Source organism: Zonotrichia leucophrys, chromosome 9, assembly GCF_028769735.1.
Source record: "Zonotrichia leucophrys gambelii isolate GWCS_2022_RI chromosome 9, RI_Zleu_2.0, whole genome shotgun sequence".
Classification (NCBI taxonomy): Eukaryota; Metazoa; Chordata; class Aves; order Passeriformes; family Passerellidae; genus Zonotrichia; species Zonotrichia leucophrys.
Genome location: NC_088179.1, coordinates 25045978 through 25072125, shown reverse-complemented (window position 1 = coordinate 25072125; position 26148 = coordinate 25045978). Strand labels below are relative to the sequence as shown.

Here is a 26148-nt window from a genome sequence, read left to right as displayed (position 1 = left end):
GTGCCAGCCAGCACAGAGCCCGTGCTGAGAGCCCAGCTCAGGTGCTCCTGATGGACAGGGCTGCTGAAAGGCAATGGAATGCCAGCGTGTGTGGCTGGGACAGCCTCAAAATAACCAGGGGATAGAAAACTGCTTAGAAGTACAACCAGCTGAGGCAATGGTCACAGAGCTGTAAAGCAGGGACCAACCTAAACCTACTGAAATGAGCATTTCTTGCTCCCTCACCAGTTTTCTGAGAAGTTACTGCAGCAAGAAGGAAGAAATGCTCCATTTCTTCAGCTCTATTTTATCCTTCAGTGCAACAGCAGTTGCCTGAATGAACAATATATTTAAAAGGTGGTAAATGAGAAGCCAGTGTCAGTTATTAGCCATGGGGGAAATTTCAAATCAGCTTTTGTAATGCCTAAATATGAGCTGATTTATTGGCCTTGTCCACAGAGAAAAGCTACAATAGCTTTTTATATATATTAATGGGGTTAATATTTGCTAACTGTGAAGTACAGCACATAAAGGGGAGGGAAAGGTAGAGAAGCTGTGGCTGCCCCATACCTGAGGATGCTCAAGGCCAGGTGGAATGGGGCTTGAAGCCGCCTGCTCTAGTGGGAGCATCCCTGCCCATGGCAGAGGGGTGCAATTACTGGCTGTGGGGTGTGGTCACTCTGCATTAGCAGCATTATCGTATTTTTGTCTTTGCCAGTAATTTCTGCAGCAAAGCCAGTGGAGCAGGGAGCTGTGGGGCGGTGATGTGCTGCTGTGTGAGGAGCTGGTGCTGCTGTGTGAGGAGCTGGTGCTGCTGTGTGAGGAATTGGTGCTCCTCTTGCCCCGGCTCTGCCCTCCTGCAGCCCCGGCTGTCCCAGGGCGTGGGATGGGAGCAGGGTCCGCATTAGCAGCATTATTATATTTTTGTCTTTGCCAGTAATTTCTGCAGCAAAGCCAGTGGAGCAGGGAGCTGTGGGGCGGTGATGTGCTGCTGTGTGATGAGCTGGTGCTGCTGTGTGAGGAGCTGGTGCTGCTGTGTGAGGAGCTGGTGCTGCTGTGTGAGGAGCTGGTGCTGCTGTGTGAGGAGCTGGTGCTGCTGTATGAGGAGCTGGTGCTCCTCTTGCCCCGGCCCTGCCCTCCTGCACCCCGGCTGTCCCAGGGCGTGGGTCCGGAGCAGGGGTGCCCTCTCCGCGCTGCTTCCCCGCGGGTTCCTGCCAAGGGGAAGTGCTGTTGGCATCCCGGCAGCTCGCAAACAGATCCGCCTTGCCCCGGTCGTTAATGATTGAGTGAGAGGCGGCGGCGCCGCGCGGATCCAGAGCTGCGCCGGACCCGCGGCGAGGCAGCACGGCCCGGCCATGGTAAGGCTCCACCAGGGGCACCCTGCGTGGCACCCACGCTTCTGGGTGGGCTCTGACTGCTCTTCCTTCTCACCTTAAACTGATCCATCAGCCTTTCCCTAACAACTTGCTCCATTAATGCATCTGTCCACACCGAACTTTCAATTACTGTCGCTGTTTAAATTGCTGATGTCTGGGATGTGCTTTCTAGACTAGAATCTCACTAAGGAGTTGAGTTTCTCCTCAAGAAGCGAGCAGACAGGGCTCAGCAGGTGCAGCAGGTGAGGTCTGAGGAGAGCAAGGGCTCTCTGTAGCAATTCTGTCTCCTGGGGGGCACACAGTAAGTGTAGAGACTTGATGGAAATGGCTTTATGGAGTTTTTGCTCTGCCTCATGATCTCCCTTCAAAATGAAATACAGCTGATCTCTGCTTTGAGGACAGAGACCTGTGAACAAGTTCCTGACACCAAAACACCTTTGGAAATGCTTAACCTTAGCTTGACTTCAGTTTTGATCTATATCCCAGTTTCTGGCATGTGGTTTTCCCTGCTTTCCAGTTGTTTGCTGACACTTTATCCAAGGCTGTCACCAAAAGCTCTGTGTGTCCTGTGGCAGGGACAGGTGGCTTTGCTGAGGAGGGAGAGGAGTAAACACTTGAGATGCTGCTCTATTTCCTTCCCTGGAGATGAAAGCATTTTTTAACCGGCCTTTAGAAAGAAAGCAAGCTCATGTGTGGTGCAGCTTTGGAGGAAGCTTTGGCAGAGCGCACAGGAGATGTGCTCCATCCTCCACGCAATTCTGGTACCCAGTTTGCAGCACTGCTCACAAAGCGCTCGATTAAGGGCTGGGTTAATTTAACAAACACATCTCTCCTGGCTCCCCGGCCAGTTGTGAGCAGGGCTGCTGCCTTCATCCCACACCAGCCCTGTCAGCAAACCCCTCAATGACGAGGCAGGACCCACGGGACTGGGGTTGGGTAACAGGGGCACATGGCTCCACGAGGCTCTGACAGGGCACCCACGGGCTGGTTTCACTTTCCTGGCCCCGGTACTGCCCCGGCTTTGGCCGAGCTGGCACACTGTGACTGATGCCTTCATTCAGGTGATGCTCCCACTTTGAGTTCCTCACACAGGTCTTTGCTCAGGCAAGTTTTCATCTTCTTCTGTAACTCTGATCAGTGTCTGCAAGTACCAGTCCCGTGTGGCAGAGATATTTGAGGTCACATATCTACTTACCCTGTAGGCTGGAAGGAAATTGCAGGCTGCATTCACTGATTACAGCAATGATATAACAATAACTGTGCTATGATCCTTTACTTGGGTTTGATGCTTATTTTTTTTTTTGTGATTTTCCAGGCTGTGAACGAGACCAGTGGCCATCTTCCGACAAACAGAGCACTGGAAAAGTATTATCTCTCCACCATGTACAGCCTTGAGTTCATTATAGGTGCCCTTGGAAACATCATCGTGGTGTTTGGCTATGTTTTCTGCCTGAAAAAATGGAAAAGCGGCAACATCTACCTGTTCAATTTATCCATATCAGATTTGCTATTTCTGTGCACTCTGCCAAATCTGGTGAACAGCTACTCCAAAGATCAGTGGGCAGAGAGCACCCTGTGCCACAGCAACAGATTCCTGCTGCACGCCAACCTGTACAGCAGCGTCCTGTTCCTCATGGTCATCAGCATTGACCGGTACATGCTGATGAAGCACCCCTTCAGGGACCACGTCCTGCAGAAGAGGAACACAGCTGTGGTGGTGTCTGTTGCCGTGTGGATCGGGGTGATCCTGGAGCTGCTGCCCCTGCTGTATTTCCTGGAGCCTGTCACAGCTGCCAATAACTACAAGTGCCTTGACTACGCCAGCTCTGGGGACCCCGTGACAAGCCTCGTCTACAGCATGTTCCTGACCGTCTTTGGCTTCCTCATTCCCCTCCTGACCATGGGCTGCTTCTACCTGAAGATGGTTTGTTTTCTGCAGAACAGGAGCGAGCAGATCCGCTCCGCCCTGACCCTGGAGAAGCCCCTGACCCTGGTGATCCTCACCGTGGTGACCTTCTCCCTGCTCTTCACTCCCTACCACGTCATGCGCAACGTGCGCATCGCCTCCCGAATCCCGGCCCTCAACATCTCTGGGGGCACGCAGAGAGTCATCACCACTGCGTACATCATCACCAGACCCTTTGCCTTCCTAAACAGTGCCATTAATCCCGTTTTTTATTTCCTGATGGGTGACCACTTCAGAGAGATGCTGATGGCCAAAACAAGACAGCTCCTGGGCAGGCTGACAACCACTGGGAAGTGAATGAGTAAGCACACCCCTTGTGGTGGGAGAGGTCTGGGACGAAACTCTCTGAGGGAGAGCATTCAGCAATGTGCCGTTGTTTTAGATAACTTTATTTATGCAATAGAATAGGTATGAGCTGATTGTGTTCCTCTAAATGCGCCTGTCACCTCGTTGTGCAGGAGATTTCTGCTGAGCTGCCTCCAGCAGGCCAGGAGGGATGCTGTGCTTGCTCCCACAGGCCAGCCGTGGGATGCCCCACAGCCCACTGGTACTGCCATCAAAGGCCATCAGGGCAGCTCTCTGAGGGGCAGCACGCTGCTCTCAGACAGCTGCTCTGAGTGCCACAACCTGGGCCTGGGCTGGGACAAACCATGTCCATGGGTCACCAGCACAGCCAGGCACGCTCCCATGGGCACTCACACAGCCACTCACCAGGGTACGGAGCTACCTATCCTCGTTAGAGCTGTCTATAAGTGCCCGTGGAACCTAAAGCCTGAGGCAGAATTCAGACCTCAGAATTCAAACTTCATTAGCAGTTGCACTAATGAACCAGAGCTAATGAGGAGCCAGTCCCTGCCCGATCCCTGCTCCACACAGAGCCCAGCACCTCAGAGGGACTCAAAAACCTGCTGGGCTCTGGTCCTTCCCCCTTCTGGGCCAGCCCTGGTTTGTACCTTTGATTTAGTGGCAATCTCTAAAGCCTCCATGACTTCCATTTCCCTAAACTAATGAGTGAAACTTCTGATCATTACACAATTAACTGTGATGCTGCTGGTTTTGCAATTAAAAATGTGATAAAAAAGAGAATATAAACCACCACATTCAAGCTTCACATGCATGTTCCTCTCTGCCTAATTCTTCTCCTCCTGAGTGGTACATGGAGAAATTTCAGTTAATAAAGCTCCAAAGCACCACCAGGCTCACCTGAGCTGGGCTAAGCAGGACCAAGGTGGGTGCAGGTTCCCCCAGGGAGAATCACACCTGGGCTGCAGGCACTGGCATCAGCACAGCTGGGCACAGGCTTTGGTTCTGACTCAGACAGGGCCTTTTTGGTTTCATTTTGTTTTGTCTTTCCTTATTTTGGGTGTGGACTGAAAATGCCTCCAGAACAGGAATTCAGCTGTGAGTCAGCCTGAAAACAGTCCAAGTATGTTTTAGTGGCGGTAAGTGGCCTAAAAATAACAGTTCCTGGGAAGAGGGTGAGGGCAGGGCAGGGCTGGGGCTGCCCTGGCCCTCCCGGCCCCACAGCCGCCTTCCCAGGGCCAGGACACCGGGCTGGGCTCAGCTCCCCTTCAGTGGGAGCTGCAGGAGCCTGTCCTTGCAGGGAACTCACAACCAGCTCCACACTCACGAGAAAACGTGGATCTATTTCTTATTCATTCCAAACCCAACCAAACCCCAGGTCCTCTGCAGCTTGGAATGTGTAAAATGTCCTGCCGTGTTTTTCCTGACATTTAGAGGGAATTTCCCGGGTTTGTTCCCATCACCTTTTGCCCTGCCACTGCCCAGGCAGGGCAGCTCTGTGCTCAGCTGCCTCTGCCCCTTGCCCCAGCTCTCTGCAGTGCTCTGTGCCACAGCAGCTGCTGCTCTGCAGTGTGTTCATAATGATTTATAAGAGAAGAGCAGGGCTGTGTGAGGGGTGGCTGCCCTGGGCACCTGCAAGGGGCTGACACCAGCACAGGGGTCCTGACCATGTCACTCATTCAGACTCTAACTGCTCATGTTGACAGTAATGAAGATACTAATTCAGCTGGCTTCTGCTCGGTTTCAATTTGGTTTTCACTTTCTAAAAATACATGAGCTGAAAATAGTCTTCCTGAAGGCCGGGAGGAGCTTCACCCTCTGGGCAGCCTGCCCTCAGGCTGGTGAGGTGAGGGCAGCTCTGCAGCCCCCGAGGCCTCTGGGCAGCACCCAGGTGTGCAGGCACTCTCATGGAAACACCTCGAGCTTCCCCTGTTTGCTCCAGCAGCTTTTGGATCAGCAGCATCAGGGCCTGAGCCGAGCACAGCAACACCTGGGGGCAGAGCACTGCAGGGATGCCAGAGCAAGGTGCCCGCAAGACTCATTTTCCTTTCAGTTTTCTGTGTCTTATCGAGATTTTGACCCATATAAGCGAAGTGGAACATTTAAGTGCTGCTTTGTTCATTCTTGCACTCTTGCCTCACTTCCTGACACAGCCACATAAGAGTCACAGGATGGAAGGTCTCACAACCGCCCAGATGAAGCAATTATTTTATAAATAAAGCAATCCAGCAGTTTGCCCGCTGCCTTTTGAAATAAATCCTGTGCTTTTGGCTTCTCCAAGGCTTGGTCTTAGGAATTCTTTTTCCTTCCCAGAGGCCTGCCCTGTCTGGTGAATGCTGTTCAGGGGCAGACACAGCCCACGTGCTGCTGGCCCAATTCCTTCTTTCTGATGGGACAGTGGGGGCTGAGCGTGGCACAGCCCAGCTGGGGCAGCAGGGAGCTGTTACCCCCCCAGCCAGGTGAGCACAGGCTGGGCAGTGTCCAGGTGAGGGGCCAGAGGGGGCAATGGGTCCCACCTGCCCCAGGAGCCCCATCAGACAGGAAGTGGGGCCCAAAGGGTTAAACAGGGGCTGCGGTGCTGCTTTCCTGCCTGCACAAGGATCCCGTGCTGCCCGTGGGCTGTGCTGGTGGGGGCCACAAGGAAGGAGCAGGCTGAGCAGGTAAGAATGAGGTGACAGTTCTCAAAAGTCTGTTTTATAACTAAAGTTACAGCAGAAAAAATTACTGCAGAATGTGGCACTTCTTGGGGAAGGCTGGTTGGGTGATCTGCTGGAGAGAGAGCTGGTATGTGCATTGTGGTGTAGGGCTGTGGTGGGACAGCCAGATGGAACCAGGAGCTCCTGCAGAGAAATAAAGGGACCCAGTTTGGTTTATGGGAAATGAGCAGCAACGTGAGGAGAGCTGCTCTGTGCTGAGGCAGGAGGGTGAAGGGAGGCCTCTGCACGTGGAGTAACTGAGAGGCAATGTGCAAAAAACCCAACCCTTCGAGCTGGGTTACAAGTGAAACCACTGGGAAATGTCCCTGTAAATGGACAAGGGACATTTACAGGGACGAGGAGCAGCTGTGAGCCCAGGGACCTGCCTGGAGCTGCCCTGGGCTCTGCAGGGACACACGGCAGGGACACACGGCAGGGACACACAGCAGGGACACACAGCACCCCTGTCTCTGCAGGGACACACAGCACTTGTGCCTCTGCAGGGACACACGGCAGGGACACACAGCAGGGACACACAGCACCCCTGCCTCTGCAGGGACACACGGCAGGGACACACAGCAGGGACACACAGCACCCCTGTCTCTGCAGGGACACACAGCAGGGACACACGGCAGGGACACACATCACTTGTGCCTCAGCAGGGACACATGGCAGGGACACACAGCAGGGACACACGGCACCCCTGTCTCTGCAGGGACACACAGCAGGGACACACAGCAGGGACACACAGCACCCCTGTCTCTGCAGGGACACACGGCAGGGACACACAGCAGGGACACACGGCACCCCTGTCTCTGCAGGGACACACATCAGGGACACACAGCAGGGACACACAGCAGGGACACACAGCACCTCTGTCTCTGCAGGGACACACGGCAGGGACACACGGCAGGGACACACATCAGGGACACACAGCAGGGACACACAGCACCTCTGCCTCTGCAGGGACACACAGCAGGGACACACAGCAGGGACACACAGCACCCCTATCTCTGCAGGGACACGCAGCAGGGACACACAGCACCCCTGTCTCTGCAGGGACACACGGCAGGGACACACAGCACTTGTGCCTCTGCAGGGACACACAGCAGGGACACACAGCACCCCTGTCTCTGCAGGGACACACAGCACTTGTGTCCTCAGCTGGCCAGGCAAACGGCTGGGGCTGTGTGAGTACTCCCAGGGGCTCCCCCCATCCTTGGAATGGTGGCTTTAAAAGCAATTGGGACTTTCTCTTTTTTTTCTTCAGACAGTCCCCACACCTCCTTTCCCCTGATCAGCCCATGGAGAGGCTCGGAACAAGCACGACTTCACCTGGTGGGCCTTGGGCTGCTCACATGGCCTTTGTCATTGCACAGCTCCTGGCACTCGAGGGGTTTCCCACTCTCCTAAGGAAATGCAGCTCCTGGGGTGCCTGGTTGTGCTCCCTGGCAGGTTTACCAGCGGAAATCCTCCTCCTGCAGGAGCACAATGGCTGGGGGCTCTCCAGGGTGAGCAGCAGCCAGGGAAAACAAACACCATCCTGTTACAGCACATTTCTACAGAGGCCTGGATTTAAAAACCTCATGTATGAGGTTCAATTGCCATGATATTATATCTAGCAATACGTTTTTGACAGGAGAGGAAGTACTTTATCACCCTAATGTTTATTTTTCTTTATGGTGTATGGGGATATTCTAGTTTCTGTGTATTTCAACCCAATATCTTTGCAGGGAATGTTTTAGCTATTGACTGCCCTAAGAAATGCTGGCTTCTCTGAGGTTTGTGTCTATAGTTCTATCACAGAGAAATAAGCTTTCCCTGATCCCTGGGAGCAAATTACTTTCAGTGCCCATTTGTCTTTCAGGGTGTTTTTCCTTATTTCCTTTTAATTAATTATTGTGCATTTCAGGGCAATCATTACAAAATGGTGATGCTTCGTGCTGCTCATTGTGCTTCATTGAGGGAAGTGTCACAGGACGCTTTAGATGATTCCATAAAGCCCCTTTGGATGCAGGGCTGGGTTGTGTTTAGGAGGGGGCTGTGAGCCCAGTGCCTGTCCCAGCCCCATGCCTGCCTTGCCACCAGTGCACCTCCTTCATCCTCATCCCCTGCATGGAGCTGGAGCTGACGAGCAGATGCTCTCTCCCCTGCTTTGATTTCTGTTATTTCCTAGAAGGAATTCAGTAGTATCCTCAAAGGATCCCAAAATGACTTTTCCTGTTCCCATCAGAGATTAATTCAGTCTTTGTTTTCTCCTGCCTGCAACACCTTTGGGCAGAGTGTTTGGTATAACTTGGCAAGGGAAGAAATAACATCAGAATTGACCTTGGACCAAAATAAATACAGAGGAATTAATGTTTAGTTACAATTATCCTGTTCTCATTAACAGTTCCTCTGCTTGCTGTGACATACAAACTTCCAAGGGGTTTGGTGTGACTTTTGCCATATTTATGAAAGCAGCTTTTCCAGACCTGCTGCCTGTGTGAGGAAGGATAAGCCTGCTTGCCTACTAAAGTACTTTTCAGACCACTCTGTGTAGTACCCAGTATTGCTTTACACCGATAAAGATAAAAATAAACACAGTTAAATGGTTCCTCTTAGCTACATTATTCCTATATTTAATTACAGCAGAGAAATCAGTTTTTCTGAAAGCTGCTGCCTATCATTACAGTGATTCAGCCTGTTGTACTGATAGCATCGAATGTAAGTTTCTCCAAAAGTATTTCTTAGCATGACAGACTTGATTTTGATTCCTTGGGCTCCTTAAGTCTTATTTTAAAGCAAGTTTCTGGTTCATGCCTGTAACATGCAGACTGTAAATCTGTTGAATGCACTCACTGGATGTGCCACTTCTTATTTATTTTTCCTTCCTGCTGTAATAGTATCTTTCATATTTTTCTTTATATACTTTTCAAAACCACAAGAGACAAAGGATGCCTTTTCACTAAAAATAACCCAATTAAAATATGACCTAATGATTAATTATTTGCAATCTGATTTTTACGACACGTAACTATAGTCACTACTTAATTAGAAAGAGTACATCTCCAAATACCGAGTTAGAGAAAGCAGCTGGTGTTTACAGAATGAGCTGATCATTAACCCCGGCCCTGGGGGTGTCACCCTGCATCCCAGTGTGCCCAGTGCACCAATTGGTCCATACTGGGCCCTGCTCAGGTTTTCTGTGGGTGGCATGGCAGGCTGTGGAGGGGCCTGGACACTGCCCAAGGGGATGGGTGCTCTGTGAACAGCGGTGTCATAGCTCATGGCAGCTCCTGGTTTGTGTCAGAGAGCAGTGTGAGGTGCGTTCTGTCTGTCCTCTCTGGGGCTGTGCTTGTCACCCTGCTCTGGTTCACTGGGGGCCCATCATCCTCTTGGCCGTTCTTGAGCAATGTGTGATTACAGAAGAACACCCTGAAATTATCTTCTTTGACTCAGCCTTGATGAGAGCAAGACAGAAACAACACTCTTGTCACCTTCCTATATTTTTATTCGGATTATTTTGCTTTGGGCCTGACAGGATGGGGCTGGTGCATCCAGATGAGGGCTGTCAGCCAGAGAAGTTGCTCCACGGCAGTAACATCTTTATCTGTGTTGGTAAATTCCTCAGGCTGGGAAAATGTGCAATAAAGTGCTTGTTTGGAGGGTGTCTCATAGCAGAGGATGTGTCTGAAAGTAGGTCTCAACTAGACCCACGTGAATTAGCAGAGTCTTCTCAAGAAATTGGGGACTGTGGTTTCCTGAAGAGACAGAAAGATAGATTGGTTGGAGTGTTTGCAAGGCTGGAGGAAACCTTTAGGCATCCCTTCCAAAAGTGCCAAAAAGGCAATGCCTTCACCCAGGCAGGGACGTGGAGAGTCTTGGCTGTCCCACACACCTGAGCATCCTCTCTGTGGCCAGCAAAACCCTAGCCGAGCCGAGCCGCTTGGATGGCTGCGGTCAGTGCTGTCACGGAGGGCAGCTCCGGGCTTTGGGCACACCCCGGGCTGCCCGGGCTCAGGGGAGCCGCCAGGGCTGCGATGTCCCTGGCCAGGCTGTGCCCCGGGCTGGGGCAGGGCAGCCGCCAGGGCTGGGGTGCGCTGCTCGATTCCCGGCCAGGCTGTGCCCGAGCCGGGGCAGGGCGGGTCCTGCGGCCGCTCCCAGCCGGACCCCGCTGGCCGGCACCGGCTCGGTGTGAGTGCTGGTGCCGAGCCCCGGCGCAGAGCTCCCGGCCCCGGTGCCCGGCACGGCGGGCACACGCTGGGTGCCGGCCCCGGCCCCGCGGCGCTCCTGGCAGGGCGTGCCCGGCCCCGGCTGTCTGCGGGCAGCCTGGCGACACGCACCGTGTCCCTCCCTCCCCGCCAGGGGCCGCAGGGCCGCGGCCGCGCTCGGCTTTGCCTCCGTGCCGTGCCCGCTGCCCGGCGGGGCTCGGTCCTGGCACTGCCCCCGGCCGGGCCCTGGCAGGGCAGGAACGCCGCTTCCCTCCTGGCACCCGAGCCCGGCGTTCGGAGAGGGAGCGGCTCGGATTCGGCTTTGCCGGAGCCGGTGATGGGCTGTGACACTCACACCAGCGTGCAAGTACGCACAGGGTGCTGTCAAACGGTGCCAGGCTGGAGCTGGGCACTGCTGGGGCTTGCTAAAACATGGGAGAATATCACATCCTTGTTATTTGGCTAAAAATATGGGGGTCACTAAGTCACGTCTGCCTCTCTCCTTATATGTAATATTTCAGTGTGGGCATAGGCCAAGTAGCAACAACCCTCCATGGCCACATAGAAATTAAACCAGACTTTGAAATGTAATTTTCATGTCCTCCTTTGGCAGAGGGGACTTGCTCCCTGTCGCTGCCTGCTGGTCTGTGCCTATGCTGGAGCATGGCTGGGTTGTACAGTGTGGGGCTGTACAAAATGCTGTGCATTATTGCTGTCCTTTGGAAACATCTTCATGGCTGGAATTACTGTGTTCTGTGTGAAGGCAGACTCACCTTGTGCTTCCACTTGTGCCCCTTGGCAGTTTGACAGCAGAACACTTTTAAACGTGGCTGTTTTGGGTCACAGAGGCACAAGTGCTCTGGAAGCAAAAGGGGTACTTTAGTAAAACTCCACAGCTTTCACCAGAGCAGTGTTTCCTGCCCAGCAGCAGCCGTGCTTTGGGTTAAATATTGAGAGTAACTAGCAGGTAGTTGGCTGTGGTTTTTCCCTGAAGAATCTCTTTGTTTCTAAATGTGGCTGTGAGCTGTTGATGCCTCTGTCATTTAGGGGACAGGCAGTGCCCCCACAGCTGGGCAGCTCAGATCTGAGATGGCAGTTTGGAGATGGGATCAAAGTGCCCAAATCCTGGTTGTACAGTGGTTTGGAGATGCCAGCTGTGTGCAGGAGGTGTGCAGGAGGTGTGCAGGAGGTACAGAAGGTGTGCAGGAGGTGTGCAGGAGGTGTGCAGGAGGCACAGGAGGTGTGCAGGAGGTACAGGAGGTGTGCAGGAGGTGTGCAGGAGGTGTGCAGGAGGCACAGGAGGTGTGCAGGAGGTACAGAAGGTGTGCAGGAGGTGTGCAGGAGGGGCAGGAGGTGTGCAGGAGGTGTGCAGGAGGTACAGAAGGTGTGCAGGAGGCACAGGAGGGGTGCAGGAGGTACAGAAGGTGTGCAGGAGGTACAGAAGGTGTGCAGGAGGTGTGCAGGAGGTGTGCAGGAGGTACAGAAGGTGTGCAGGAGGTACAGGAGGTGTGCTGAGGTGGCAGGAGGTACAGAAGGTGCACAGGAGGTGTGCAGGAGGTGCAGGACGTGCACAGGAGGTGTGCAGGAGGTACAGAAGGTGCACAGGAGGTGTGCTGAGGTGGCAGGAGGTACAGAGGTGCAGGAGTGTGCAGAGTACAGAAGGTGCGCAGGAGGTGTGCAGGAGGCCAGGAGGTGCCAGGAGGGAGGGTGCGCGGAGTGTGTGAGGTGGGGAGGGCAGGCCAGTGTGCCTGCAGCCCCACCTGCAGCCGCCGTGGGCCGGGGGAGCTGCGGGCAGAGCCCCAGTGTGCCGCAGCACCACGGGCACTCCCCCGGCCAGCCCCAGAGCCTCGCCCAGGGCCTGTGAGGGAAACCAGCGACATTCCCAGGAGCTGATATTTGATTTGGCTGCCTCGCTGCGGGCAGGAATGTGCCGTGGCTCTGGAAGCCCAGGGAGGCTGTGGAAGGCAGGGAAGGGGGGCAGTTCCACTGGCGCTAGGCCAGGCACTGGGATGATAACAAGTAGGCCTGAAAATCTGCAAACTTCTTAAAACTATATTTTATTTTATACCTAGATACATTTAGTAAAAAAGAAAAAATAAAAAAAAAGGTAAAGAATACAGCGGGAATGTCTTTAGTAGCATCACTTGTTTGGGATCTACCTTTTAAAAGGGAAAAATGCCCAACAAAGCAAATAAGTGTCTGTTGTTTCACCTGGTGCAGTTTGCATTTACATATGAATTTCACTTTTGGGACTTACATGTTTTATTTTATTTTTGAGCCAGCCTCCTCCTCCTTTATGCTGGACTCCAGCACTCCTCCCTGGGATGGAGCTCAGGGATGCTGAGATGCTCCCACTCCTGCCCAGTGCCAGCCAGGCCAGCGTGCCCAGGGCAGGTCTGCCTTGGTGACACAGTTCCTCATGGAAAATACAAAAGCTGCCCAAACTACACAAGAAGGTACAAAAGGGTCAGTTTATTATTATTTTGCATAGGGGTTTGATATAAAAACATGAGGATCCTGCTCCTGGTTCCCATATCAGGGGAGAGACCTTTGTTTCCAATCTGGATCTGTTTGACACGATATCCAGCAGGAAGGCAAAGCTGTTATCTCCAATGCTGGGATGGAAATGAGGAGCATGGACACTTTATCTCCTAATGAGGGAGAGGTGAGATTGTCCATATGTTTCCCACACTTCCTCTGATTCAGATAATCTTTTACAGATTAACCAGAGACTTCTTATCCTTTGCAAACAAAACAAAATGCTCCTGCCCCTGAAAACTTTAACTTTACTTTTCAAAACAAAGATGTGAACAAAATTTGGAAAAATAATAAGAAGGACAGAGTGGGGCAATTGGTCAGACACTGTCAGCTTCAATGAGAAAGAATTAAAGCTCCTGAAATGCTGGGAACAGAAACCCCTTCAGCAGCACCATGACATGGGCTGGCCTTGCTGCCTTTCTGAAGGAACTCTTTATTTTAATAATTGCAGCATAAGAAAAACTTCAGGCTTTGGACTCTTCAAGAATAATAACAAAAAAAGGAAAAAAGCTGGGCAGCGTTGTAATCTGTGCCACCACCAGTGCTCACCCTGTGCTGCCTGGGGCTGATGACACATTTTATCTCAGTCCGGAACCAATGCCACAGAGCACACCATGGCCTGAGTAATAACGTGCCAACGAGTGTGTCTGTGAAGAGGATTCAGCGAGCAGTTTTACTCATGCAGCAGAGCACGGAGACTCCCCCTGCTGCACGTCTGGCACCACGGGGAAGGCGGGTGGGCCCTGCTCTCTTTGCAGCCCAGTAATTGTGTCATTACCCCATTAAATGGGGCTGTTTGCTGTTTGCAGCTCACTGTGCCTGGCAGTGCCACAGCTGCATCAGGAGAAAGGAGAAATCTGTCATTTCACCCAAGATTTTCAGATAGACATGGGCCCCTCTCCATGGAGGCCTCTTTTCTGATGGAGGCCTTGAGGATGTTGGGTTTCTGCACAGACAGTTGACACCCATGGGGAATTTTATCTGTTGTATCTCTCTGGGTGAGATTTCTGGGTACCTTTCACCCTTATTGGGGGTTTTACTCTGACCAAGCTAGAGAATCTCTGGGAATCCCAGAGAAGGGACCCGGGTGCCTGTGCTCTGCTTGGAAAAGGCTTCGGGATGGGAAGAGACCCCTAGTGCAGAGCATCCCTATCCCTGACAAAACACAAAATTCTGTCATAGGAATGGATGTTTCTCAGGTGACTATTGTAATTGATTTTATTATTTATTAGTGATTGAAATCAGGACTCAGGACTGTCTTTGTCACACAGGGCAGTTCTTGGGGCAGCCTCAGTGAGGAAGCTGTGCAGACACAGAGACCTGTTCCCCCCACTCTGCTGCCAGTGCTGGGGCCAAGCTGGGCTGTGCCAGGCTGTTGGTGGCTGGTACGTGCCACGAGCAGGCTCAGGGACTCGTGGAGAGCTGTTCCCTCCACTCCTGCAACCCCCCGAAGGGTGGGATGGTGAATCCAGCAGCGCCCTGCAGGGCAGGAGCAGAGGGGGACACTGGGGAGGAGCGGAAAGAAATGACAGGAAATCCTGTGCATGGCCGTGCTGGCTGCAGGCTCCCTCAGCAGCGCTTGGGGACTGCTCAGCCGCGTGCTGCACCTCCAGCTGCACCTGCAGCACGGCCCGAGCTCGGGCACTGCAGGGCCCGGGTCCGGAGAGGCGGCTCTGCTGCTGGCATGGGGGTGTGGGTACGAGCCCCCTGCTCCGGCTGCGGGGCACAGCTGGCACAGCTGGCACAGCCCAGCTGAGCCACACGGCCCTTCCCCTGCAGCACTGCCACACACCCCTTGTCCTGGGCCATGCCCACCATGGACATGCCAGGCAGGAGCCACTGCACAGTGTACCAGAGCTGGCATGGCCAGTGAACGTGGGGCACCATGGTGTTTCCCCCTGGTATTAGTGAGGGACATTTCCAGCTGGCCCTGAGTGCAGCAGAGCTTTGGGTGGAAGGGCGGCTGGCTTTGGAAGCCTGGAGCTGGTGGTAACCCCAGCAGAAAGAGCAAAAATGGGCCCGAAAGCCCCTGGCTGCGAGGCCAGGCAGCCGTTATCTGCGGCTTGCAGCAGGAAGGAGTCCCGGGCACGCCCCAGCCATTGCCCCATTTCCAGGGAGCGCGGCCCATGGCCCGTGTCAGGGCCCGAGCCCGCTTTCCCCAGCAGCTGCCAGCGGGCAGATTAACGGGGCACAGCGAGGCTGCAACCGCGTGTCCGTGTCCCCAGTGGGAGTGAGCTCCGTCAGCGAGCGGGGCTGCAGCGCCATGCAAAGCACTTCCTCTGCCGTGGCCTTCTCTACCAGCAGAAAGGAACTTTTGCTTCCTTAAGAAAATACATGTGCAAAGCCCAGCCCGTGGCCAGCGCTGCAGGAAGGGCTCACTTCACTCCTTGGCCCCCTAGGTTTGGTAAGTGTCATTCTCCGGCCTATCACCGCTTCCCCAGGCCAGGCTACCGCCGCAGAGAGCTGCTGGCTGTCGTTGGCCCCGCAGCCTCAGGGGCAGTGGCTGTGCCAGCCACGCTGCTGTGCCCCAGCACCAGCCCAGGTGGCACCGAGCTGCTGCCCCGGGGGCGGTGGCTGTGCCAGCCACGCTGCTGTGCCCGTGCAGCACCGAGCACCAGCCCAGGTGGCACCAAGCTGCTGCCCTGGAGCGGGGCTCAGCAGCCCGCCCAGAGCAGCAGGACACTGCGGCCGCCGGGACAGACGGACGGTGAGTTGATTGCAAAGCTGGACGCTTTCATTGTCGTCTTTCATTGTGCTGCTTTTGCATGTGCGCCCCGCTATCCTGAGTTAGTGAAGACTTGAATAATTTATTAGGGAAATGAACAGTAAAAGCTTTTGTGCAAGGCATGAGTAACAAAACTCTGTGGGTCTGAAGAGCATTAAAAGTTGCAGTCAGACCCACCGTAGACCCTCTGTGGTGCGTGCTGGGGGTCCACTGGGACCCTGTGGTGTGGAGGAGCTGCACCCTGAGTGAGCAGCAGCCTGCTCCCAGGGACACGTGGAACAAGCACTGCCATGGCGCCGGCATGTGCATCTTCTCTGTCTTCTGCTTTTGCTACAGCTTGATCCATTCATCACCTGTGGTGCTTACTGTGCTGGAAAAGTTGAGAGAGGTTCTCACATGCTTACAGGAGCCCTGTGAGCTGGTCTAACATGTGTTGTGTTCTGGGGGTAGAGGGGACACAGGGCTGGCGAGGCACCCTGCCATGGCTGTGCTCCGCTTTGAGTGCATTTCCCAGCTGGTTTAACATCTGTTGTGCTTTGGCAGTAGAGGGGACACAGGGCTGGCGAGGCACCCTGCCATGGCTGTGCTCCGCTTTGGGTGCATTTCCCAGCGGGGTGAGTGCTGGCCCTCCACATGGGTGTGGGTGTCCATCCCTGGAGCTCCTCAGCCCCGCTCTGGCACTCTGGAGGGCTGTTGGTTAAGCACATGGGAGGCTGAAATGACATTAATCCTCTGAGAGCGACCCTCAGCTTCCTAGCGTGAAATCTGCTGCTGCTGGTGAACGTCCCGCCAGTTTTCTGTGCCTAAACACCACGTTGGATCACAGGCAGCAGCCATGGGGCTGAGCACCCATACTGGTCCCATGGGGCTGGGGGGTGAACGGGTGCTGCTGGAGGGGCTCTAGCATGAGCTGCTGCAGAGAAGGAAAGAAATTGCCTGTGTAGAAAGTGCAAAAGCTACAATGGGTATCACAATTATTTGCTAGGAATTGCACTGTGGATTTTTCTCATTTGCGTGCTTGTAGACTAGGAGAGATTATAAGTATCTTATTGCTTTCAACAAACATACTATCACTCAGTAGTTGCACGAGGCTTTGAAACAAAAGGACAAAACGGTGTAAGGGCCAAGTCCTAACTGTGTGTGCTATATTTACAGAAATGCAGATGCAGATGAGCTGATTAAAAGAAACCAATGTGCTGTGGCCTGGCGGGAAGCGTGTGCTGTGCAGAGCGGCGGGAGCGGCTCCGGAAGAGCAGGGAGGCTGCAGGGCCTTCTGTGGCAGCAGCACTGCAGCTTGTGTCAGACCTTTTTGGGGAACTTGAGCTTCACCAGTGTTGCACAAATAAGGGCATCAGGAAGCAAACGGCTTCTGCAGGGCTGCAGTCGTGTTCAGTCCGGGTTTGAAGCAACTCTGTGTCTGCCTTCAATAAAGGCTCAAGGAGGGAAGGAAGATCAGAGTGTAGGTTGACTTAGTGGCTGCTGTATTTCAGCTATTTGGTGAGATAAAATGATGTCACAGGCCACACTTGGAGCTCAGGTGGTTTCTGTCTGTGTGATGGTGGGTCCGGAGCCCCCCGTGCTCCTGACGGGTGGGAGCCCTGCAGTGAGGAAGCGTTTTTGTTCTGCTCGAGGTGCAGCTGTGACGAGGATGCCCACAGGCACCCTGGTGTCAGGCTCTGGGACACACTGGCCCTGCTGCCTGCGGGGCTCAGAGGGAAGGGCAGGCACCAATTTCACAGGTCAGCCTCTCACCTCAACAGCACCAGGGCTGCACTGACTCAGCCGGGAGAGCTCCTCTTTCTTGCTCCACTTGTGTTAGCAAAAAGGGACTCTAGAACACAAAGTAGCCCTCAAAAAACTTCCTTGGCACACAGTGTTTCTCTTTGTCCTCTGGGCTGAGCAGCACACAATGCTGAGTGTGCAATGACATATTTCTTTATCTTTGCTGTAAGACAATTAGTCTGTTGGAATTGCAGGTGGTGATTGTTGTGGGAGACCCCTGGATCTGAAATTTCCTCTCAGTTTTCTCTTGACCCTGCCCTGCCTGGACATTGTGTTATGACAGAGCTTGTGCCTGACATCCATGCCCTAGGGTTTGATCCCCTGTGACCTGCATAAACCGACGTGAATGGAATGCATTCACTTTTCAGGATACAGTGAGAAATGCCCTCACTGTGCCCAGGACACAGCTCCAGTCTCCCAGCACCAAGACACTGTCTCATGCCATTATTTAGAAAGAATTTGGGCAGGGAGGAGTTTGTACAAAAACTTTGTGAGCAGAACAAGTGCTTTGAAAACGCCCAGAGCGGTGATGTTGGTTCTCAGGGAGGAAATGGCCCAGGGAGCTCTTTGTGCTTGAACGGGAACAGGAAGAGCACAAATGGCCCAGTACAATGTTCACTCCCAGGGCCCATCGGGGCTGTGCAGCCAGGGACACCTGCACTGCCCCACAGTGAGGCAGGTAAATATTAAATACCATGGCATACCAGTTGTCATGGATTTTGTTCTGATCTGGATTAAACTTCATTGAAATGCAAGCGTAACAACACAACATTTTACTGAGAGAAAACGGAATGCTTCTTTGTCCTTTCAGTCTCCCGTTTCTAGCAAAAAGCCATCAGAGCTAGCCAGCAGGTATCAGAAAGCTCTCCCAGCCAGTGAGGTGCCGGCATTTCCTCGGGCATATGGCACACCTGGATGCTCCCCAGGCTGGGCGGCTCTGAGGAGGGATGCTCACTAAACCCATCCTGTTTCCAAAGCGCTGCCTGCTCTGTTGCAGGGGTGATTAGAGCACAAGAAAAGCAAAGTTAATTATATCCCCTCCAGGCCACCAAATAGAACAAAAAGCCTGATGAAGGAAGCAGCTGGAGTTAGATCTTGAGACCAGGTAACAAAATCTGTCTCCCAAAGTAAAGTTAGGAATTATTTGTCATTACTTCATCTCACAAAACGTAACCCTCTGCTCATGTGTCTGTGTTAAAAGATTTTTAATATATGTGACACTGGAGAGAAACTCCTTGTCACTTTCCTTGTCACTTTCCTCGTCTCCTTCCTTGTCTCTTTTCAGTTTGTTTGTCTTTCCTAAAGTGTGGTTAGCACCACGGGGGTTCGATGAGCCCTTTGCACATGGCCCTGCGTGCGTGTCCTGGCAGGGGACACACCGATACCCCTCTGGCTAATCTAGACTGCTGGTGTCCTTTTCTGCACCCTGCGGCCGGTGTCACCCGCACGGCAGCACCGACACGTGCCCTGTGCCGGGGCACAGCGGACCTGTTGGCTGGGCGGTGGGCTCTGCTGCTGCTGCTGCTGCTGCTGTGGAGGGCCGGGAGCGGGGAGCTGCTGATGGTGGGTGCCGGGCGAGCCCCGCCAGCCCCCGCAGCAGCCGGCACAACGCCGCTCTGCATCGGCTGCTCCCGCTGAGATGAAGGAGGAGCGGGAGCCGGGAGGAAAGCAGGGTCCCTCTGCCTGCCTTGGGAAGCTATTCCTTAGAGGATCGCGTCCTCAGGAACGGCGTTGGGGGGGGGGGTCCGGAGCCATCGCGCTGGGCGCTGTGCGGACACGGCCGGGCCCGGGCAGCGCCGCCCGCCCCCAGGCCGCCCCTGCCGTGCCTCCCCCGGCCGGAGGCGGCGGGGCCGGGCACGTGTGCGGGCCCGGGCTCGGTGACTCATGAGGCGCCGGCCGCTCCGCCGCGGGGAGGATGAGGGAGGGCGGCCCCGGGGGAGGGCAGCCCGCCGCGCCGCCGCCCCGCTCCGCGCCTTCCCCTCGCTCCCGCGGCGCCCGGAGCGCGGAGGCCGCACCGGGATTAGGTGAGCGCGGCCGGGCCGGGGCCGGGCCGGGCGCCCCGCGGGCCCGGGGCTGCCGGCGGGGCCGGGGCCGGGCGGCGCTTCCGGGCGGGGCGGGGGCGGCGGCGGAAGCGGGCCCGGGGCTGGCGCGGGGAGCCCGCGCCGCCGCTGCCTCCGCCCGCCGCGCCGGCGGCACCGTCAGCATGAGCCGCTGAGCCGAGCGGGCCGCGCCGGCAGGGCCCCGCCGGCAGGCCCGGGTGAGTGCGGCGGCGAGGCCGGGCCCGCGGCGGGGGGAGGCGGGCGGCGGCCATGCGGGGCGGCTCCGCGGCAACGGGGGCTCCGCGGGGAGCGGGGGAGCGTCGCTGCGCTCGGCGGGCCGGGGACAGCCACCGGCCTCCGCCAGGGGCCGGAGCGCGGCCGGGGCGCGGCCCCGCTGCCCGCGCGTCCCTGCGGCAGCGCCCGCCGCGGGGCTCCCCACGCGGGTCCCCGCCCGGAGCTCGGAGCCCGACCCGCCCGGCCGCGGGGCGAACAGCGGCTCCGCAGCACAGGGCCGGGGCTCGGCCGTGGCTCGGGGCTGCCCGGCGGGCTGTGGGTGCCGGCGGGGCCGGTGCTGCGGTGCGGTGTCTGAGCCCGGCGGGGCGGGAGCCGCACACGGCGGTGCGGTGTCTGAGGCCGGCGGGATCAGCACACGGCGGTGCGGGATCAGCACACGGCGGGGCGGGCGGCAGCGCCCCGTGCGCACTCACCGCACGGCCTGGCCCCGGCGGCTGCCGCGGTAGCGTGACGGAAAGAGAGCTTTTTGTTTCATTTTTGGAGAAAGTTCTTGAATTCCGAACTTTGGTTTGCAGGTGCAAGCAAGTCAGTTTGTTAAGACGTCGGTTTAGTGGAAGAGGAAAATGCAGGGATGTTTGTGTAAAATGGTTGTCTTGGAAAAATATGTGATTGTCTGTCTTAGAAAGAAATAATTTCTTTTGGTGATTTTTTTGAGGTGGGGAATATATGCCCCAGAGAAAGGGAGAAGCAGGACACGAGTGACAGAGGTAATGAAGTGCAGGAGAGCAGGTTCAGGGAAGGGATGTAACGGGAAAGAGGGATGGAAGTAATGAGTAGTGATGGTGAATAACTTAACTGGATTATTTTTTTTTGGCACTACGGAGAAGGGGTTCTAATGAAACGACAACATATTCCAAAGTGACAAGAAAATTGTTTGCATAATGAATAATTAACCAATGGCACTTGTTGCTGCAGGAGAGGTTTGGGGTGAGAGCTGAGGAGAGGTTGCAGGCTTCCCTCGGGCTGGCTGCATGTGACACTGACCCTGGGCAGGCCCACTGGCATAGAGCAGTATTATGATAATTTAAAGTAGATAAAAGAGGAAATGAAAGGCTTGGTAACCCCATGCTCACTGCAGTGGTGACAGGACTGCTGCATGTGGAAGGCTGGGATGTGCCACTGCAGGAACAAGAGGTGTTGGGCGTCTCTCTGCTCTGGGCTGAAAGCAGGCATGGGCAATAAATAGCCAGTTGGGGTGTATCCCACAGCTGCCCCCAGCCTGGTTCCCCCTGGGTAGGAGGATCTGTAATGCACTCCTGCAGCCTGTCCTCTCAGGGGTCTCTGGAGGGCGGGTGAATGCCCCATTCCTTGGCCTTGGTGCGATGTCCCAGCCATGTCCTGCTCCGTCCCTGCATCGGGTGCTGCTCTGACGGTCCTCGAGCCGCCTGTGCTGGAAGCCTGCAGAGCAAGGGTGATGCCCAGGAGATGGACATGGGTGCCAGCAAACACTGGAGCCCGCCCTGGCCGTGGGAGGCTGCTGCCCTGCAGGGCCAGGGCTTGGCTGCCCGGGACAGACAGGCTGTCAAAGCCGCATGGTTTCACCTCGCTGTCCAGGGGGGTTTCTGTGCCCACAGGAAGGTTCTTACACGTGTGGTGTAGATGAAGATCTGCTGGTCAGCTCAGATTAAATCATAGGCTTCCCTCCCTGTTTTTATTTCCTTCGAGTACGTGTTTTATTCTGCTGCTTCAGCGTCAGTGGGGAGGTGGTAGTGACACAGAGATGCCTGTAATTAGGGGCATGAGCCTCAGCACCTCTTGATTCCTCAATAGTGGCTGATTCCTGCTCAGGAGCTGGTGGATAATAATCTGCAGACATAATTTTCTGACACTGAGGAAGTCATGCGTGTTGGGTTGTAAAAGGCCTTGTGGTAACTCCGTTACTTTCAAAGGCTTAATGAGTGTTTTCCTTAGGCATATTTTCGATGGGAATGCTGTAAACAGCATGTTAGCTAAGGCCAGCTCCTTAAGGTAAAACTGCGGGAAAAATTCTGTTCCCATTCCTTATGATTCATGTTCATGCCAAGGATGATTTTTGCAACTATGAGTTTATCAGTAAATTCCTGCTACTACTCCTGTCCGGAGGGAAGGGAGAGGGAGGATCTGGCAGAGTTCAATTGCTTCCCTGGGAATTCCTACACTTCAGTGTGTCCTGCTGTGCTCAGCCCTACACAGGGGCTCTCCTTTGCCTTGCATGACTTGTGGTCTCCACTGTTTGTGTGCCTTAGGGATTAGAGCAGTTACCTATGCTTATTATTTTTAAATTTAATTTTATTAACAATTATATACTGTAAACTTAGTTTCCCAAGTTATGCAGCAAAGTAAACAACGTTTCTTTCCTCCTACCCCATAGTTATTTACCAAAAGAATAAACATGTAAATATGTTTGAGTGCTGTCCTCAGTGACGTTTGGACATATCTGCTCTGCTGTGAATATTTGCAATTGCAATTCCATTAGTGTCAAAGAGAGTTCCCAGCAATTAACAAGGAAAGAGAAGGGACTATTAAAACCATGTTGTGGTTGTGATGAAGCTTCAATACATCCTGAGCTGAGCAAATACAGGTATTGTCCCGAGTTGTGAGGTGAAGGCTTTGTGTGGCTGCTGGGAGGATGCTGGAGCCCGCTCTCCCTTCAGCAGTGTGTGCAGGGGCAATGGCCTAGCCAGTACCTTGCTCAGAGTAAAGAGCCAGAGACAAATGTTGCTTGCCCTGATCTGTGCATTCAAGGCCAGCAGTAAGTTCTGCTGTTCTGAAGATGCTCTGAAGTCTGTTCAGTAGTTTCAGAGGCGGCAGCAGGAGAGCAGCAGCAGCCCCTGAGCTGGGGCAGGCTGACAGGTAGGAGGTTTCCTATGCCCATTGGGCGGTTTGGGCGCTGGGTTTGATGTGTGCTGACCTCAGGGTGAGGTCCCACTATCTGTCAGAAGAATTCCTTTTCCTAAGGGATCAATTAAATTTTTTAAATGTCCACTTTGTGTCAACTTCTGCCTTTTCAGACAGTCCATGTTTCAGATTATGTGCATGTAATTGTTATAGAAGAATATTTTTATCCAAAATATCTTTATTCAAAGTAGCTGGGAATAAAAAAATGTTTGCAATAGGTATAATCTATCCTCAGTAAAATCTGACTTGAGTTCTCACAGTTCAACTTGATTAACTTTGAAATTTTGAAGGTAAAATTGCTGTTGGTACAAATTAGTAAGAGCAGCAGCGGTGTGTAAGGTGACAGCACTTCTGTCAAAAAGGGGCAAAATCCTGCAGTTTGAGTTCATTTTGGTTTGAATATATGGGTTATACAGGGAAACTGAGGCAGCCAGGCCTGAGGAAAATGCAGCTGGGCCTGAGTTTTGTGTAGCCAGATTATAATTCCCATAAGGCAAGTGCATGACCAGCATTAGCCCAGCATGGGGAATGGGCCAGCTCGGCTTGGGTCTGTCTGTCCTTCCAAACCCCCTCCTGGAGCTGCCGTGATCTGAGCCCTGTGATAAAATGTATGACTCCTGTGTGCTCCCTTTGCTTCGGGCAAATAGGCCAAATACTTGTTTTCTCAGAAAAATATTTTGGTACATAAATGTGCATGGTGTATATGAATAGCTGAAAGGAGTGGATTTCCACAGAAGAAAAAGCAGTAAGTGCTAGATAGGTTGCTCTAAACAGCAAAGGGCTGGGCGTGTTTCAGAGCTCCTGCACAGCCCGCCGTGGCTGGCCTGGCTGGGCTGGGCTCCTTCTGTCAGCCCCTCTTGAGAATGTGCAGGTGGCAGCGCCAGCGCCTGCCGAGTGCCCAGGTTTTCCTGTGGGAAGTGTACCTCGCTGTCCGCCCTGGGGCACGCTGCTCTTGTAAAAGGAATTTCTTTTCCCTTATGTAACTTGTTGGTGTTACATCCAGAGTCGGCTCTTGCAAAAGTGCGTCAGTCTTGCTTGCAGTGGCACTGAAAAAACTTAACAGAGCGTGCACTGAATTCCCCCCTTATCTCTCTATAGCACATTTTATGTATCTTGTAGTGAGATGTTTTGTTTCTGCAGTTTCAGACTTCGTGTTTCAGAAGATTAATAGACTTAGCAGCCCTGTTTGCTCAGCTTAGCAGCGATAACAATGTAATAAGTCATGAGACGGTCGCAGATCATCTGGCAAGGCAAAATAAGCCTTGGACTTGAACTTGGAGCAGGTATTATTTGCAGAGAAAAGTGAAATGTTGAAAGCATTATAAATAGCGTGTCGTGCCTGGGGTGGCCGTGGGTTGAGGTCTGCCTGCAGAGCCGGCACGGGAGGCGGCTGCTGGCATCTGCATTTGTGCTCCGGATGGCCCGGCAGGCCGAGGCAGCGTTTGTACCGTACATGGCTGCTATTTACTGCAGCACGTACAGCCCTGCCGGGCTCAGGAGCGGGCTGGGCCCGGGCTGCCAGCCCTCCCGCAGCACCCCGCGCATTCCTGCTGCCTGCCTGCGTCCCGGCCAGCCAGTCCGACTGCGAGCAGTGAGTAAGGACTCGGGAACCCAGAGCATGTTTGGGCTCCCGGCCCAATCCTGCTTCCCGAGAAGTTAATTGGAATTTTTGCTTTCTAAAAAAGGGAGAGCAGTCAGAGGTGCCCGGCTCAGCCCCGCAGGGCCCTGGGCGCTGCCGTGAGCGCGCTGTGCGGGCCGGGCTGCCCCGGGCCCGGCGGGGATGAGCTGCGGGCGGCCGGAGCCCCGGCTGTGCGGGCCGGGCTGCCCCGGGCCCGGCGGGGACGGGCTGTGCGGGCCGGGCTGCCCCGGGCTGCCCCGGGCCCGGCGGGGATGAGCTGCGGGCGGCCGGAGCCCCGGCTGTGCGGGCCGGGCTGCCCCAGGCTGTGCGGGCCGGGCTGCCCCGGGCCCGGCGGGGATAGGCCGCGGCCGGCCGGAGCCCCGGCTGTGCTCCGAGGCTGCTGGGGCCGTGGCGCTGCAGTGGCGCTATCTGCACTGCAGTGACGGTACCGGCGCTCGCTCGAGGAGATAAGCGTTGCCTTTAGATGTGAGTGCCCTGCTGTGGGAGCACGCCGAGCTTGCCGTGTCACACGCACCCGAGGTGTGGAGCCTTTGCTCCCCGGGCAGCGCGCAGGAGCGGCCGGGCTGGCTCAGCCTTTCCGAGCAGGATGCCAAGCTGCAGGCACGGCAGCGGGCCTGCACTGGCCATATAAAGGAGGTGTCGGGTGCTGCCAGGCCACCCGCCCTTCCTCTTCCTCACCGCTCGCCGGTGTGTCAGCGCTGCCTGTGCCTCTGGCTCCCATGGAAGGAAGCTCCTGATAAACACGGCAGCGTTTTCTGGGCAGAAATAAACTCGCCCTTTTTCTTCTGTGCCTCTCCCAAGCTTGGGATAAAATCCGAACAAAAATGTTGATTCTAGTGTCTGGAAGAGTTTATTAGTGCCTGGGCAGCATTCCTGACTTCATGTGCCCACCTCTGGTTTTCAGTGAAGTCTGGTACTCTTTACCTGGGTCATGAATCCTTCCATGCTCCAAAGGTAGGCACAGCTCCTGTGGACTTTGAGCCTTCTTTCAAGCAGTGAAAAATCAAAGGTAGTGAGTCCGTGATCCTGATAATGTAATTATGTATTTTTCAGCTTTTTGATGCGTAGCAGTTTAAAATGTTGTTTTGGGAGTGGGTGCTTGCTGTGGTGCTGGAGCTTTGCAGGCTGCTGGGAAGGAAGTCCCTGGGCAGATATCTTGTTTGCTGCTTATCAACGTTTTATTGAGCTCCTGTATTTATGTGCAAATATATTCAATAAATAAATCTTTAATGATGTGATTTTTGTTGTGAAAAGTAGACACAGCTCTGTTCAGTTCTTATAATTAAATACAGCTAATGGTGGAACAGAAATATAAGCACTTGAACTTCTTTCACTGCATGACTGACAAAATTATTGCTTTGGATTTGGTTTGTTTTCTACAACTTCTGAGCATTCTACAACTTCTGCCTTTAATCACCATTTTTATAAAAGCTAGGTTTTCTTAAGTTATTTCAGAAGCCGTTTTCCAAATATCCCTATTTCTATTTTCCAATATCCCCATTTTTGTTTTTTGTGTAAGAGTAGAAATTTAAACTTTCATTCTTGGTGTTTTAAAATGGCTTTTAGAGGTAGGAAGGAAAATACAAGGAAAGCAGTGATCTTCTGAGGTTTTTCCAAAATGCTTCATTGGGTTTAACTTGGGTAGCTTGCTGTGTTAATGGAAAAGGGACACGTTGAGGAGAAGCCGAGCAGAGGACAGAGTGTTCCGTGTGAGGCGTCCCAAGGGACAGTGGCAGTGGCA

The 26148-nt window shown here is 54.1% G+C and overlaps 3 protein-coding genes across 12 annotated transcripts in view; 2 read left to right on the top strand and 1 right to left on the bottom strand.

Annotated features, from left to right (window-relative positions):
- The first annotated feature begins 1290 nt into the window (after positions 1 to 1290).
- Positions 1291 to 3618, top strand: SUCNR1 (succinate receptor 1). Its single transcript, XM_064721461.1, has 2 exons — positions 1291 to 1337; positions 2671 to 3618. The coding sequence occupies exons 1-2, from the start codon at positions 1335 to 1337 to the stop codon at positions 3616 to 3618; spliced, it is 951 nt and encodes a 316-aa protein (XP_064577531.1). The 5' UTR covers positions 1291 to 1334.
- Positions 3619 to 10319: 6701 nt separating this feature from the next.
- Positions 10320 to 24223, bottom strand: LOC135451427 (skin secretory protein xP2-like). Its single transcript, XM_064720585.1, has 5 exons — positions 24217 to 24223; positions 19311 to 20224; positions 19047 to 19192; positions 12274 to 12468; positions 10320 to 10833 (listed from the first exon to the last, which is right to left on the bottom strand). The coding sequence occupies exons 1-5, from the start codon at positions 24221 to 24223 to the stop codon at positions 10320 to 10322; spliced, it is 1776 nt and encodes a 591-aa protein (XP_064576655.1).
- MBNL1 (muscleblind like splicing regulator 1) overlaps positions 19416 to 26148 on the top strand; it is a 61290-nt gene continuing 54557 nt past the window's right edge. For 9 of the 10 annotated variants that reach the window (XM_064721524.1, XM_064721522.1, XM_064721521.1 and 6 more), the window contains exon 1: positions 19694 to 19815. The gene's annotated coding sequence lies outside the window, so the exon portion shown is untranslated. Of the gene's footprint in view, positions 19583 to 19693; positions 19816 to 26148 lie in introns of those variants that run through there. The other variant, XM_064721515.1, reaches the window with a different exon arrangement.